A 17,623-nucleotide genomic window follows, 5' to 3' on the forward strand; every position below is an offset into this window, starting at 1 on the left:
TATATATATATATATATATATATAATTATTATTATTTTTTTTTAATTTGTCATATCAATATTGGTCAGTATTGGATATTTATTTGCATGTGCTTTTCCCCTATTTTTAAATTTAGATTGACATCATTAAACGCTCCCTTAAATTAATATTTTAAAACAATATTTTAATAACACTATTAAATATAATCTGTAGCAAATCTTAAAATGAATATCCAGTTTTCATACTGTACATTACATTGTACCATTGGTGAACTAAATTCAGTTCACTATTTTATGTTTAATTAAGCAAAATGTTATAAATAGTAAACATTTTTAATATTGGTCATATTTTATTGGTGCTTAATAAATAGATGAATGAATATATTGGTTATCGGCCATAACATTTACTGTAAGTAATTATTGTCTTTTCGCTATTTTGCCAGAATTTTGTTGTTAGTGTGTCCTTATAAATCATCCATCAGTGGGTTTCATTTATGAAAATTATTCTTTGTAAATAATTTAAACAATTTTTACACAAAATGTTGCATTCAGCTCAATGCATAGACAGTTTACTTAACAATTTCTGTGTAAACATTTTTATGTAATGATGTAATGATGAAATTTCACCTTTCAGAGAAATTTGTTCTGCTGTTGCCTTTGAGGCCCATTGTTTTTATATTTGGTGTGATGGAAAAAACAACAACAACAACAAAAACACTGGTTCCATCATATGTGGGAGGAGCTCCACATTTGAAGTATGGACTTCCATGGGTTCTTTACCACTAGTAGATCTTTCCTCTGATTATAAGAACAAACTAAGATTAAACATTTCTATTCTGGGAAAAACTCTTCTGCCTCTTAAACAGGCAGAAGAGATTAAAAGCTGTGCACTGCTTATGTTTAATAAGGCTCATTTGAATTTGTATGGTTCATTTGCATGTGTAATGGAAAACAGTGAACACTGACCACTTCAGAATCTTCACAGCCTTCAAGCACACACGCACCAGAATCCCCTTTAACTCACATCCTCGCTTACAAACACTCAACTGAAGCTACCTGCATTTGGAGGTCAGAGGTCACGAACGGCAAAATACTCCTTGCTACTGGAAAATCTAGCTAAAACCCCCTGGTTCAAGCCAGTTTTATTTTAGTATCAGAGATATATTAATATTTTGAAATTTATTCTGTTTTCACTTTCATTTTAGTTCGTTTTAATAATTTTGCTATGCGTTTTTATTTCAATTTGAGTTATTTTAGTGCATAAAGTTAAACTAAATGAAAATGAGAAATGTGGTCTTGGCAACTAGCTGAAATAAAATAGGATTAAGGTTTTTGAAAAAAAATTATTTCAGTTAACGTTTATTTTATTTCAAGTAACGCACATGGTTTTTGTTGGTTTGGATTTTGTTAACTATAATAACCCTGGTTTGAGCTGGTTTAGGTGGTTAATCAGTTGGACCTACCAGCTGGTGTGACTGACGTCATGTTTTAACCAGCCTCTAGCAATAAACCAGCTGTTATACACCAAAAACCAGCTTAGCTACTTTTAAAGACCTTGTTTTCCCAGAAGGGATCACACAGGAGCAGACAAATATCCTTTCTCTTTCTCTTTCCAGTACTCTCTGGATGAGCTTGAAGACATGGTGAAATGTTTGAGGAAGTTCCAGGCTGTTCTGACAGAAATTGAAGGGAGACTAGAAGAAGAACAAGCATCTGTGATCGGATCTCTGTCAGATTCCCACAGGTGATAACGAATACCGTCATAACGGATATCTCGCTGATTAATAGTGCTCCTCAATAGCATGCATTTTGCAGTGTGTAAAGTTGATTTTGTGTCTCAGGGAGGAAGTGGAAGATGTTTTGAGGCTACGAGCAGCTGTCAAACATGAAGCTGGGATGCTTGAACAGCAGCTGTCTGATCTGGTACATCACTATGATGACAGCATTAAAATGGTATTCAATCTACTCATAAACTAAACATTAAATATGACTTATGGATCAGAAATTAGGGCTTGGGGCAAAATGCCACATTTTGACATAAAATGTTCCAAATATTTTAATATGGGGCAAAACACTTTCAAACGTGAATTTGAACCCACCAACATCCTTCAGCAGTGCAATGTATTGAATATACAGCAGACCAACATTTCTTTTATCCCTGTACTGTTATGTTTACAGAAGCTGAATCGGCTCATGGATGAACAGTCTCAGCTGTGCACCCAACTGCGAATTAGACCCTCTAATACGCCCCATTCAGAACCCACCTCAACCAGGAGCGTGGCCATTCAGTGCTGCCTGCCGCCCATCACGTCCAGTCCACAGCGGTGTGTCCATCATCACTGCACCTGTCATGGGGCATGTCAAGATCCACACCGGTTCCCCTGTCAAACCCAATGGGAGGCTAATTGCAAACCAGACAGGCTGGACTTTGTAGCTTTTATTAAAAGTGTAAGAAACATCTTACAGTATACCCTCATCATCAGAACAATTGGATCTGATAATGATAATGTCCCAACATGTTGTTAACTATGCAATTTTATCTTTCAGTTGAAAAATTCATTACAGCATTCAATCAACAGTAACTCATTGGAATAAGGTTTGTTTTCTTCTTCAATCTGAAATCAATTTAATTAAACGTAATGACCCTAAAAAATAATTTGTTGATAATTTATATCTTGCAATTCTGACTTTTTTCTCTCTCAGAATTCTGAGTTTGCATCTAACAATTGTTTTTCTTTCTGTTTCTGACACAATTTAAAAAGGTGATTGTGACTTTTTTTTTATCTCAAAATTGCAAGAAAGACAGAATTGTGAGATATCATTTTTTGTAGAAATAAAAAATGTCTGATTTCCATACATATATAGCTTACGTACATATATCTGATAAACATTTGGTAAAAGACAAACATTTTATCGGGTCTAAATGGAATTTAATTTTACTTGAATGCAAACAACATACAAAATTAATAATTTTCAGTCTTTCCTTTCTTGTAGTGATGCAGCCATGCAGTGATGAAGACCTGTCGTTCTGTTTTTTTGGAAGTCACTTATAACGTGAAGTGCTGACACTTGAGCACAGAACTAACCCTAAAAAATAATTTGTTGATAATTTATATCTTGCAATTCTGACTTTTCTCTCTCTCAGAATTCTGAGTTTGCATGTAACAATTGTTTTTCTTTCTGTTACTGACACAATTTAAAAAGGTGATTGTGACTTTTTTTTTTTTATCTCAAAATTGCAAGAAAGACAGAATTGTGAGATATCATTTTTTGTAGAAATAAAAAATGTCTGATTTCCATACATATATAGCTTACGTACATATATCTGATAAACATTTGGTAAAAGACAAACATTTTATCGGGTCTAAATGGAATTTAATTTTACTTGAATGCAAACAACATACAAAATTAATAATTTTCAGTCTTTCCTTTCTTGTAGTGATGCAGCCATGCAGTGATGAAGACCTGTCGTTCTGTTTTTTTGGAAGTCACTTATAACGTGAAGTGCTGACACTTGAGCACAGAACTAATAAAGAATTATGTATATAAACCATTATCGTGTCTATTTGTGTTTTTATGTGTGCACACACGTCTCTTATAATGTAGAGTGAACCTCCTCCCAGTAGCCTCACACTCTCTGGTTCCATCTCCCTCTTTATCTCTGTAATGAAACACTTCATATGTGGTGTTGGTGCTGCACTGACCATATAAGGAAACTGCTGCTCTCCTGATGAACCAGTGGATGACATAGTGCTGGTCCCCCTGTCTGATTGGACAAAGATCTGATGGTTCCTCCAATGTTCCTGAGATGCTCGCCAACAGTTATGGCCCAGCCTCTGGAAACGTCAACGATACCATTTTCTGCTGAAAATGTCAGTACTGATTTATTAATAACTTCATTTAAGTTCATTGTTGAACCTTCAAGAAATAAAAGTTTTCACAATTGGGACTGTGGTGGACCATATAAGAGTTAATATTTAGAATATAGGCTACAGTATGGCTTTCTCAGTAGCCAATTCACCTCTTGAATTATATAGTACACAGAATTCATAATTAAGTAAATACTGTTAGTATACATTCAGTTTTGGCGTAATAAATCAAACGTTATTACAAGTCATCATGACAGTCTTCCAAACCATGTTTTGAACAATAGCCATTCAATTCTTCGTCACATTCAAAATGTTTTGGGGAAAGATACGGAGTTGAAGATCAGTGCTGCTGGTAAAAAATACTTTATGCCTACAAACTATTCACTGTTTTGACACGTAACAAAGCTAAAGTATTGAGCTATACAATATAAGTGTGAAAATAATGAAATATTGAATAATTACACCGTAAGAGACTTGCCTGTTTGAATCGTTTTATCAGAAGTAGGCTACTTCGTTGTCACTTCCTCAGAAATTTAAAAATAATATTTTATTTCAAAATCGTTCACTATGCCATAAACAAAGGTAAATATATCAAATAATGTTCGGTATCTGTGTTTTTCTGTTAAATGCATCAGTAAAAAAATTATAATATTACGATAATTACGACAATGAGCCGTATGTGTAGCAGCTTCTTTCAGTATTTAGGGATCATGTATAAAGTGCCTCACTGTGCCCTTATTCAGTCAGAACAGGTTTTTACGTTTACATTTATGTTCTTGGCAGACGCTCCCTTGCCAGGCGTCAGGTTGGCATATGAACGGTTAAACATACAGTGTCGTGTTTAACAAGATGGTTCAGTGGGTGAAAAATTATCATCATTATCACTTCACACACTCTCCATACACACTCCACACGGGAGGAGGAAACCATTCACATCAGAGGAGAATAGAAAAACATCAAAGACTGTCAGCAAACAATGTCCACATTGTTTTCCATTATTATTCATTTCCTCTTGTTCATGCTCTCCATTGAGCTCTTAATGAGTTATGGTGAGTGTAGATGCGTCGCAAACTGCAAAAATTGTTATATTAAACATTATTATTTATGAAGTGGTATGTTTTAATTATATATGGACACACTTAAAATCAAAAGCAAATGAAGTAGGAATCACTGCATTGAAAACATCGTCTTAACACAATCCATCTAAACAACCTCACCTCCATCATGTTTGAATCACTGCTTAAAAATTATTGAAGTTGTTTCATTAACCTCGATGACGTGCGTTCATGGAAGCTGGGATGATTGACACATGACAAGGACCTCTGTCACCATGACAACAGGCTCTAATGGCGACAGAATTGGGGGAGGCCCCTCCTCCTGAAGTACATAACCCCTGTCTTTGATCTGGCCTGCACACGCTCTCCGTCTCTCTGCTGCACTGAGGTAAGGCCTCTCTCTCTTTCTTATAATTCACTTCTTTAGTTCTTTTCTGGATCTAAAGATAATTACCAAAATATTTCAGAAAATGTTGATTAATACATTTTATTTAAATGAGTATATACCGTGTTTTTTGGAGTATTTAAACATAAGTACATGAGTAATTTTTGTTTCTTATGTTTTGTAATTTATTACCATTATTATTATTATTATTATTATTATCATAGATAGATAGATAGATATGTATATGCTATTTTATGATGGACACATCAAATCAGAAGCAAATGTTACTTATTACTTATTCACTTATTTAAATATAATTTATATATTTTTGGATATATAAGATAAATTTCAGGTAAATGTTAATTAGTACATTTAAATGTAATAAATGTAATTATATTTAAACAAAATGGTTAAAAATATATATATGAATGTAATTTTTTTGTAATATTAATATATTTGCTTTGCATGTGAATAAATGCAATACTAATATTTATCAGAGAAAAATTTATTTTCTCTGTCATGTAATTTCCTGGAGAAAGTACATATTGTCTTGGAAAAATGAATATTAACATGGAATCAAACACATTATGTTTTTTGTCTATCTAATATGATGCATTTAAATATAGTGCTTTAACATGACATAATTAACCATAATACATAAAACTAACTAATAGCATTAAATTCAGAGCCCAAGCAGAAATAAAATGATAATTTTGTGAAGTGAGAAGCTGCTTTTGTTTAATCAGCTTCAAACATTCAGTAAATATGCTTTCCAGTAAATATGACAGAGCCTTTGTCATGTATATGAGTGTGTGTGTGTGTGTGTGTGTGTGTGTGTGTGTGCGCTAAACACGAGCTGTTATCTGATACCTGAACAGACTGCTGTGGGGAGCATGTCCACTGACTGTGTGAGGTCACTCTCAGACAAAGCCGAACACACACTCACCATGCATGAACATCTCTGTGAGTACTGCAGCCTGTTTTTCACTGCATTTCTGCATGTATTTCTGCATGCACAACCTTATTTTTTTAAGGAAAATAACTACATATTGATAATAGAAGGGTCAAAATATGGGTAAACAGCATCCAGCAGAAGTAACAAAGGCGTAACAGATGGCGACAGTCTGACTGATACATACAGACCAGCAGTGTGAGCCTGTTTCTGAAATGTTCTTCTGCAGATGGGAACACTGAAATGGACAATCAGAAGCACAGCTCCGAGGAACATCAGCAGGATAATCTGGGACAGAAGAAACCCCGCAGGAAAGACACTCCCGTACTCAACATCCCTCCACTCATACCAGGCAAGACTTTGATTTCCTTTCACTCAATCACCCTCTCCTTTCACTCAATCACCCTCTCCAGCCATCTCTCGCTGTCTCTTTGTCTCAGTTCTTTGCACTTTTCTTTTGCAGGCGTGAAACTGATGAAGACAGAGGCTCGAATGATTCATCAGGAGGATGAGGAGAAGGAGATGAAGAAGTAGATGTGTTTCAAACATCTGGTTTTCATTGTTGCTAGTGTTATTTTTGAGTGTCGTCTGAGCCTTCATTAAATGTAGGTTTTGCAGATATTTTTTGCGTTGTCATTTCGTCACTTGAGCGTTACACTGTATAAACAACTTGGAATGATGCAAAGAACATATTTTAATTACAACATGAACATCGTAGCGTAAAGGTTGGAAAAGTGTGAATTTGGTGCATGTGTTTCATCATTCATGTCATATGGACAGCAGAGACGATATTTGTCTAAATCAACCTGAAGAACTATTATAATAATTCTGAAAGTGGTGCTCAACATAGTATGTACATGTACAGGTGTTTCAGTGTGGGATTAAAACCCATTTAATCCCACCGTTCACAATAGTGACCGTAAAGAAGGTTTTCATTTATAAAGCTCTAAAAATGTTACCGAATTTATATATTGCTCAATTAAGCAGATTTTCCTCCCCAATTCTTATTACGGTTAAAAGAAAGGAAAAATATAAAACATTGTTTTTAAAGTACTCATTCATCATGGAAGTTGTAGTGCCTTTAGTTTATGTTGATATAAATACTAAATAAAATGGCATGGGAAGCATAGTATATTTTTGTATGGGAATGCAATTAAAAACATAAAATACTGTATTAAGGCAATGGGCATCACAATTGAAAATAAGAATTCTAAACATTTCTAAAATAATTATATATTATACATTAAAATGTAAATACAACGTGAATTAAAAAATAAATAAAAATACAAATAAATGTTCCTTTTTTACTTTTTTTTTATTTGTCTGTATACACTACAGTAATAAGAATTTTCAGGGAAAGTGCTTAATTGTCAAAAACTGTCACAATGCAAAAATCTTATTGGTCGTAAAATAGACTGTACTATCTTCATGCAAAATATAATTTTTTTTTTTTTGATTTTGGGTTGAAATAGCATCACTCAACTCCATCATCAGTGCAGAACAGACAGAAGTGTGTGTGCTATAGATGGAGTCACCTCCCCTGTCTCAGAGAGATGCTCTGGTGACCGTAAAGAAGGTTTTCATTTATAAAGCTCTAAAAATGTTACCGACTGGTGTTTTAGTGCATTTTCTATTTTCTTTTAGTGAATTTTCTAGTGCATTAGTGTATTCCTATCAGTGTTGTATAAGAGTTTTTATGCATAGTAACCCTATAGAATGTGATCAAACAGAATTTAAAATAGCTGGGCTGAGATATATCAAAATTTTGACGACTGCAGATATATGTTAATTCAGTTACACATTATCTCACCGGTCACCATTGTAACTGATCATAAAACACAATTTTTCACACACTTTTCCAAAAAAGAATATAAAAAAAGAATTATTATTTCAAAGGGTTACTAATTGCACATCAAAAATTTGGGATTAAACAGGTTAAGTATAAACTTAAGGTAAATCTCAAGAAACCTGTCAAGAACATGTCCATGTCATATTTCACCCCAAAATCAAAAGAACAAAATGGTAATTATGGTAATTAAATAAAATTATATATATATATATATATATATATACCGGTATATATATATATATATATATATATCGTTTGCTAAAACCGATAAATGCCACTTTAAAAAAAATAAATAAATAAATGAGCTGATTGCCGCGCATTATTCTCCACATATAGCGCGATCTGATTCTGAACTTTGGGTTGAAATAGCATCACTCAACTCCACCATCAGTGCAGAACAGACAGAAGTGTGTGTGCTACAGGTAGGGTCACCTCCCCCGTCTCAGAGAGATGCTCTGTAGGTGTCTGGCCCTGCTACGGGGGTCTGTGGGTTTGCTGTCCTCTTTCTGCGGGCGGGAGGGCAAGTAGGAGTTGGCACAGTAACTGGGTTTCTTACTGTATCTGACCAGGTGGTATTTGCGGCGAGTCGAGGCTGCAAAAAACAGAGCAGATTCTTAACAACCCTTCTGTTAATACAGCTGTTGTACATTTAAAACATAAAGATCAAATATATCAAAATAAACACTCAAACTCGTCATCTGAGCCCTTTGAGTAAAGATTTATTGTCACTAAAGTGCAATTAAGGAGCATCGAAACAAGCACGATCACATGGCCACACCTGCCTTATGATTTAAATATTTTTTCTTTTTGAAATAAAAAAGTAATGAATGGATCAACAGACATTAATGTAGAAAAAAATACATCTCATGACAAATTATACTTTGAGAAGTAATAAAAAGGTTAACGAAACAATGTGTGGATCTCAAAATATGTTTGACGGCAGTGATGCAGTACACTAGATAGCCAACAGATGGCTGTACAGCATGATTTATGCCACTAGTGCACTGCTGATCAGAGTATCCTTTTATTTTACTAATAGAAATTAGTATGTGTTTGAATGCAGGAGAAAATACGCTGTACATGAGGATTAAAAAAAAAAAAAAAAAAAACTAAATTAAAAATAGCTTAGTTTTGACATAAACACAGAGGTTTCCTGGCAAACACATATGTACTCAACTGAGCCGAACACATGACAGTTACTACAAAGCAGAACTAAACACACTTATTAAGGCAGAATCTCACTGTGCCATATTTACTCATCAACTTCAATATTCTATAAATGTACATTTCACTTACATAATTTCACATTCTGAGCCCAAATGTGCTAAACATGAGGTTAAAAAAGGACTTTGCTGAAATTTCTAGATTTGAGGCAAGACATTTCTAAAAACAGTTACAGTCAGAGAACTTAGTATGGACTCAGTTCATCCAGCAAAGAGGTTTCTTAATCAGTATTGTGTTGTTTTACATTTAAAACAAAGATAAAATTAACTGGACAAGGTTTGTTTTCAGAGAATATATTTTCAAATTATACTTTTTCCTTCTTTCAATTCATAAAACTCTCTATATGCTATTTGATTTCTGCATAAAACAATATATATATATATATATGGCATGTTTTAAGAATGTTTAGATGTTTTGCTGGAAAACACCGATCAAGAAAATGATATTTGCAGTATGTCACCAACTCTCTGCTCTGCTCGTGGGAATTTAATATGAAAGGAGGGGCAATAAACAAAATAAATAAAACAAAATATCACTATAATATTCATAATATTTTATAATGGCACAGTATCAACCAATCAAATGTGCTTTGCAAAGTTTAGCCTCACAGCTGAGAAGAGCAACATGCTGACATTCACAACTCTCCAGTAAAATAAAAATGATGAAATCACTTCAATGTCTCTCAGAGATGAAGAAAGCGTTGACATAAGCACAGAAAAAAGCAAGCTCAAGATATGTGTCATGACTCAGAACTGAGTCAGAGAAGGATGACTAAACAGGAAGATGAACACAAATATTCTATGAATGACAATAGAGAATAATTCCCAAGGATTTGTAACTAATAATAGATTTAAGGCAACAATGCTTTCTTCTTTATCTTTCTTTCTTGCTTTCTAAATGACTCATAGAAGTATGCATGAATGATGGTTTGCGATGACCTCCAGATAAATGACGTACAGACATTATATTCATCTTTGGTTGAGGCAACAGAGACATTTACACTGGATTTTGCTGCCTATTTATAACAGCCTATTTACAAGAAGCCTTTTTTTTTAGTTTTTAGTTTTCTACATTTTACAATTTATATATGAAAAGATTCACACGAACAGGTGCATTATACTCTGAGAAGATGAGCGGCACAGACAGGGACATAAAAACCTCGCTAGCACAGTGAACTAAAATGTAATATCAGCACGCAGCACCTGACTGATCAAGATGCTCATGCTAAAATGTACTTTAATCTATTTCCTCATTTACCAGATTGAAAAACAAAAATAAGATCATAATTCTCTCAGAGATTTGAGTAAGCATGAATAGTACACCTTCCTACAATTAATCTATATTGTTCATTGTTCATACCAAATTTCCCTATAAACACTTCATAAATAATATAACCTTTTATATACATTCAATATAAAAATAGAAGAAAATTCAAAATACAACCTAATGTGAAAATAATTACATTTACTACATTTTAAGATCTTGAACAGCTGACAATCTCCGCAGAGGTTTTTGAGAGAAATTGGCCCATCAGATTTGGCTCATAATAACACAGATAATCAGATATAATTTGTTATTTAAAAGGGCAGCTGTACCTTCATTAATTTTAAAGGAATAGTTCACATAAAAAATAAAAATTTGCTAAAAATGTACTCACCCTCAGATGAGTTTGTGTTGTCATCTAAACAGATTTGGAGAAATGTAGCATTACATCACTTGCTCACCAATGGACCCTCTGCAGTGAATGGGTGCCGTCAGAATGAGAATTAAATTACAGTTAAAATGCCTTAATGATGGACTTCTTACAAACATGCAGCTTTTACTTCACAAGACATTAATTGATGGACTGGAGTGGTGTGGATTATTGTGATGTTTTTATCAGCTATTTTCTGACGGCACCCATTCACTGCAGAGGATCCATTGATGAGCAAGTGATGTAATGCTACATTTCTCCAAATCTGTTCCGATGAAGAAACAAACTCATCTACATCTTAGATGGCCTGTGAGTGTGAGTACATTTTCATTTTTAGATGAATTATTCCTTTAATACATATAGTGGGGTTCAAAAATCTGAGGCTAATTTAGTATTTTTCCAATTTAATGCAAAAAAGTAAAATGTTTAAAATTTAAAATTTTTTAAAATTATAATATACAAAATGTAATATATCAAATAATATATTAACAATTTGAGTGAGAAGTTGAAAAATGTACATTAATATTTACTAATTAAATATATATTTCTAATGTTACATCATAACACTTGCATTTTGATATATTACATTTTTTTTTTTTTCAAGAAAACCCCAGATTTTCAGTGTGGCCTCAGACTTTTGGACCCCTCTATATAAGCATTCATTTTCTTTGTAATTTCACAATATCCAGCTGACGTAGATATATGTTGTGCAAATCACATATAACAAAATCATTTGAACAGTTGTCAAACTTATGTCATATTGTGACAGAACTGAGCTATTTGTGAAAAAATCTTCTATGATCAAAGTGACACTGGCATGGATATTGGCAAAGGATTATGGGCCATTATATTAACGATCAAACCCTCAATCACATACACGGTTTGATATCAAGAAGCTCCTGAAAGCATATGTACAGAAGACACACACGATGGAAACTGTACAGTATCATACACAGAACAAAAAAAACAAACAAAAACAGGACGACAGCAACATCAAATTTACGACTAACAAATAAAAATAAGAGGTAAATGAACAGCAGTTCTGCAGACATTCTTTGGACGCGGTAACCGTTGAAGGTGATCTGGTTGCATGAGCGCTCTGAGGGACTGAAGTTCTTTGAAGTTCTCCGTTCGCTGTCTGTGCAGGTTTGGCGCTTGAGTGGTCAGCAGATGTCGTGTTGTCCCAGAGGGAAGAACATCAGCTGGGTTGGTCTCCATCGACTTGACACGGGACACATTTCATCTTCATGCGTGTGGCTTTGGTGCCAACAGTTTTCAAAAGCTACCGCAGCACCATGCATGACTTTTGTACATCCGTTTCATGCCAAAGTCTCAGTTCTCTATGGTTTTGTGTATCTCTGAACCAAAACCTGGAGTGCATCCTTGAAGACAGATGTGAATTAAAGAAAGTATGAAAAAATAAACTCCATCAACAAAAAGATCTGATTTTAAGATGTGAAATGTCCTCAAAAAATAATAAAATAATTATAATAATAATAAATAACCACCAGGTGACAGCATAGTACAGGATTTGGAGTGCTGTTAGTCTGCATCAGGCGCAGATGCAGCGGCTGCACTGTCTGCCAGTGAAGAGGGGGAGATCCCACAGTGACTGTGCTCGTCTTCTGAGTCTGCAGAGGAGAGCAGATATTTGGCACATTTAGAGCTCCTGTTCCACAGCTCTGACTGATGTCTGACAGGGGAATGAGGTGCTTTGACAACTGACATGCCACATGATGGAGAGATGAACTAAACACATATATGGATAGTCTTTGTCTGTAGTTGTATACAGTACAACATCTCTCACTGTCTACTGTATGCTGACTTTATCATCTCAGAGAAGGTGATTTTGAAGGTTTCATAATGTTTTTGGATGCTTCAATGAAAAATGAAAATTTGATCATCATGTCAATCCAAACCCATGTGATTGCCTTTCTTTAGTGGAACACAAGAGGCATTACTTTGCAGAATGTCTGTTCTTTCATACAACAAAAGTGAACTGGGATGGGGGCTGTCAAGGTTAAAAAAATGACAAAAAAGCATCAAAGATGCATTTAGCTCAGTTTGACATCAACGACTATTGATCATGTGGGAAACAATGAGGTCTGATATTAAATCTGTGACGATAGATCTTGATGCAGCATGTTTGAAAGCACTGCAGAACAAGTATTTTTGTCTTATTTTCCAGTTAAAATATCTATGAATCCTTGAATCCATATATAATACTGTGCAAAAGCTTGGAGTCAGTTTCACACACACACACACACACACACACACACACACACACACACACACACACAAACACACATAATATTTATATATGTTTCTTGAGCAGCAAATCATCATATTAGAATGATTTCTGAAGGGTCATGTGACACTGAAGACTGGAGTAATGATCCTGAAAATTCAGCTTTGCATCACAGGAATAAATTATATTTAAAAATATATTCAAATATAAAACAGTTATACTAAATTGTAAAAATATTTCACAATATTACTGCATTTACTGAATTTTTTTTTTCTTAATGCGCAGGTAAAAATATCTCAAAGCATAGTAAAACAAAACACATTTCTATTAAAGATAAAACCTAGGATACGTTTTAATATCTTATGCAGTGTTATGAAGGATATTTAAATATTTCACTGAAAAACAAGTTAAAAAAAAGGACAAAAATGTCATTTTCTGCAGTGAGGGTAAGCATTTTTAGTGGATAATTTTAAAATCAGTTTTTAACATTTTTAATTCAAATTTCATAATTTAAATGGCACACAAAACTATTGTACATAGTGTATAAGTCATATGGACTACTTTAATTGTGCTTTTTCTTTTTTGGACCTCCTTTTTGTCCTTTTTTCAGAGCAAGAGCCCCATTCACTATATGGTCAAAAAAAGGTCCAGGACATCGCACCTGAAAGAAAATCATACAGGTTTGGAAGAACACAAGGCCAAGTAAACGGATTAATTTTTAGGTGAAATGCAGAGGTGAAAGAAAATGCGTGAAGGTGTCAAATCACCATGGGGTTTTCTGCCAATTATCTTGATGAGAGGAAATGAACCTAAAGTAGCTTCTCCTGCTCATAGCGGCTGATTCACATTTTACATACTATCCGTTCTAAATAAGTATGAGATAAGGAGTGTCACAAATCATAATCTGTTTAAAAAAAAGTATGCCAAAGGTGCTCGGATAATAAAAGACTTACATTGGATTTTAGAGGAATGTACCCTTGGATGTTTTTTTGTTTTTTTTTGGACTGATATGACTCCCAAGATGATTATTTTCTCTTTATTATGTGAGTGCAGTTTTATGATGCTGTAGTCACTATTGTACACCGTGTCCTAACCAGGTGCAACACAATAAAACAAGTAATAAAAACTCGTAAAATTTCTTCCATGTTCTGAGTTTTTTGTTACAACCAGTTGTGACTGTGACAAAAACAAGACAATCTTAGTTTAGACTTCTGTCATGATGATCTATGTAGCCCCGTCCACAATGAAACCTTACCGGTCAAAACAACCGATATGTTCTGATTTGCAGTGATTTTTGTTTTGAGTGTGGACAGACTTGTTACTGCAAACTTGTTGTGTCACGCCTGGTTAGGACATAGTGCCACAAATTAGGCTGCTAGTATGCAAATTAGGATTCAGCTGCTATGTGATGCCAATAGCGGTTAAAGGAGATGATGGTGTTACCGTCCGCTCTCTTGCTTTCACTTTCGTCACTGTCAGGTGAGTTCAGTTCCTCGTTCCCTGACATTCAGATAAGACACGGGTCACTAACTGAGTCCGCTCAGGGCAAACAAACAAAAGAAAACACAAGGGCTTTTCTAACATAAACAACCATTTGTCTGCTACACTAACCGTTTAACAGTACTACTGCTCTGCGGTCTTTCTGGAAACGTTTTGAATAGTATCCTTAGTCGTATCCTTCTTTTCTAGCTTTAGTAAGACATGTCTGACAAGAACATAAATGCATATACACTACAGAATTCAGCATACTGCAGCACACAGCGCTTGCAAACCACAATACATTACAGCACTAGTAAGTAGTATACACTAGTTAGTATGCTTGCTTGAGGACATCAGACACTACACATTACATGACACTCTATACACCACACAGCACACTATAAATTGTAGAGTACAGTATAACCTATAGAGCACACTACACAACATGGACTGCTCTGTACACTACAAAACACATAAGAATAAGAATTTAAGTGTACTACTGTACAAGTATACTAGAAACATTTAAGAACAAAACCACCGTCTTTTCAACACGTAAAAGTTTGGCTGCGATAGTGCTTGGTTACAACAAACACAAAGGTAAGCAAGGCAAAAGTGATCAAGCAAGTATAGTACAGTTTATGGTAGTGATAGACCTATATATATTGTCCCATATTTAGCCATATTGAAATATTGATTATTAGCATAGTATGATAACTGTGTCCAATTACTCGACATATTCTATTCACAAATCTTTTTCTTTTCATTTTTTTTAGTTCATTTTGAGAAAATATTGTGTAAATTACAATTACAGAGTATTTTTAAATTAATTTTGAGGAAATATATTAAAATTAATTTAATTTGGAAAATATAAAAGTTATTTAAATTCTGCAATTTCATTACTTTTCTTTGGACATTAAATAAATACATAATGTAATAATAAAAATGTGACCCTGGACCACAAAACCAGTCTTAAGTCGCACGGGTATATTTGTAGCAATAGCCAATATACATTGTGTGGGTCAAAATGATCGATTTTTCTTTTATGCCAAAAATCATTAGGATATTAAGTAAAGATCATGTTCCATGAAGATATTTTGCAAATTTCCTATCGTAAATATATCAAAACATCATTTTTGATTAGTAATATGCATTGCTAAGAACTTCATTTGGACAACTTTAAAGGCGATTTTCTCAATATTTCGATTTTTTTGCACCCTCAGATTCCAGATTTTCAAATAGTTGTAGTTCGACCAAATATTGTCCTATCCTAACAAACCATACATCAACGGTAAGCTGATTTATTCAGCTTTCAGATGGTGTATGAATCTCAATTTCGAAAAATTTACACTTAAGACTGGTTTTGTGGTCCAGGGTCACAAATAAACAATATTATTAAATATTAAAAATATTATTTGTAATCATTTATGTATTTTTTTTGATCTGCTATCAACCAGCCAGTATCTAAATATCATTATTGGCTTTGGCCATTATCAAAACCCATATTGGTCAACCAATAGTTTACGTCATGCATGCACATTTTTATGACATTATACACAGATATATTGTTAATAATAATAATGACAATATTATTAAAATAATTATCAAAACCCATATTGGTCAACCACTAGTTTATATCATGTATAAGGTAAACCAGTTCACCAAGTATCGGTCAGTACAGTTCTTTAGGTTTAGAAAAAAGTTAGACACAAAAGGCACCACATTTTGTTAGAAATATGAACATGATATCCAAATATCAGGATATAACTGTACAATTAGTTTAAATGATGTAATTAAAAAAAAATCTACAGATTTGTTGAAAACTTTGACACTCACCGTTGTGTGCTCGCTTACTGTTGTCCGGGTCACTGCTGGTCTCGGGCTCTTTGGCGTCAGACGCTGGTGTTTGAGCCCCATTCACCCCCCCTGGGTCTTTATTGCCCTCTTCCTCTCTGGGCTGTTGCTCTGTTGGCTCCTTGTTATCGACAGCAGCTTCTCGATCTGTCTTTGAATCCTTCTCTTGTCTTGTGTCTTCCGTGTTGATTTTGTCTTCTTTTTTAGTATTATCGCCTTTGCTGTCACTGCTTTGTGTGTCTGTGTCGGTTTTATTATCTTTCTCCACGTGCTCTTCCTGTTTTGCCTTCTCTTCCAGATCTAACACACACAAATTCAGTTCATCATTGCTGGCACTGTGAAAGTGCGGTCACTTCAAGCATGCACAATTTCTTGAAACAAGTGCTGTCAAAATTAGTGTGTTAAAGCATGCGATAAATTTTTTTCAGTTTAATGCGTTAAAAATATTTAATGCAATTAACACAGGGGTGGAGTTGGGTTGGCCACCCCAATCAAAACAGCTGCCTGTCTCTTTTTTCTTGACAAGAATTGCATTTATTTAGATGTAGAACGTTTTTTACGACCACATGTAACGGGAGACTTTTCAGACGCGCACTCCAACTTCACCTCAGCACCAGGTGCTAGTCAAACTAGCCTGGAAAAGGAGTGACGAGGAGCTTCAGTAGAACAACAGTGAACTGCGGGTCAGATAATTTAAGAATTTTTATAGTTTCAGAAAGAAGTCTCTTATGCAAGGTCGTATTTATTTGATCACAAATATACATCAAAACAGCTAAATTGATATTATTACTATTTAAAATGACTGTTTTCTATTTTAATATATTTAAAAAAAACTATTTATTCCTGTGATGCAAAGCTGAATTTTCAGCATCATTACTCCAGTCTTCAGTGTCACATGATCCTTCAGAAATCATTCTAATATGCTGATATTTCGTCATACTATCAATGTCGAAAGCAGTTGTTCTACTTAAAATTTTTGTGGAAACTATTTTTTTCAGTATTCTCGATGAATAGAAAGTTCAAAACAGCATTCATTTGAA

The 17,623-nt window shown here is 34.2% G+C and overlaps 2 protein-coding genes and 1 long non-coding RNA gene across 5 annotated transcripts in view; 2 read left to right on the forward strand and 1 right to left on the reverse strand.

Moving 5' to 3' along the window:
- LOC107712804 (coiled-coil domain-containing protein 129-like) overlaps positions 1-3,052 on the forward strand; it is an 18,056-nt gene extending 15,004 nt beyond the window's left edge. For all 3 annotated transcript variants that reach the window (XM_016518134.1, XM_016518136.1, XM_016518135.1), the window contains 5 exons: positions 1,595-1,722; positions 1,820-1,931; positions 2,157-2,426; positions 2,526-2,574; positions 2,973-3,052. In XM_016518134.1, coding sequence (XP_016373620.1) covers positions 1,595-1,722; positions 1,820-1,931; positions 2,157-2,426; positions 2,526-2,573 — 558 coding nt within the window. In that variant the 3' untranslated portion in view covers position 2,574; positions 2,973-3,052. The remainder of the gene's footprint in view (positions 1-1,594; positions 1,723-1,819; positions 1,932-2,156; positions 2,427-2,525; positions 2,575-2,972) is intronic.
- Positions 3,053-5,156: 2,104 nt separating this feature from the next.
- On the forward strand, positions 5,157-6,587 carry LOC107712799 (uncharacterized). Its single transcript, XR_001636829.1, has 3 exons — positions 5,157-5,290; positions 6,166-6,250; positions 6,469-6,587. It is a non-coding gene; the product is annotated as an uncharacterized LOC107712799 (long non-coding RNA).
- A 1,855-nt stretch (positions 6,588-8,442) lies between these two features.
- LOC107712805 (calcium/calmodulin-dependent 3',5'-cyclic nucleotide phosphodiesterase 1C-like) overlaps positions 8,443-17,623 on the reverse strand; it is a 91,720-nt gene continuing 82,539 nt past the window's right edge. The window contains exons 16-17 of the mRNA XM_016518138.1: positions 16,566-16,883; positions 8,443-8,680 (exon numbers count right to left, since the gene is read on the reverse strand). Coding sequence (XP_016373624.1) covers positions 8,517-8,680; positions 16,566-16,883 — 482 coding nt within the window. The 3' untranslated portion in view covers positions 8,443-8,516. The remainder of the gene's footprint in view (positions 8,681-16,565; positions 16,884-17,623) is intronic.

Source organism: Sinocyclocheilus rhinocerous, unplaced genomic scaffold (genome assembly GCF_001515625.1).
Source record: "Sinocyclocheilus rhinocerous isolate Xijiao unplaced genomic scaffold, SAMN03320098_v1.1 scaffold1740, whole genome shotgun sequence".
Lineage (NCBI taxonomy): Eukaryota > Metazoa > Chordata > Actinopteri > Cypriniformes > Cyprinidae > Sinocyclocheilus > Sinocyclocheilus rhinocerous.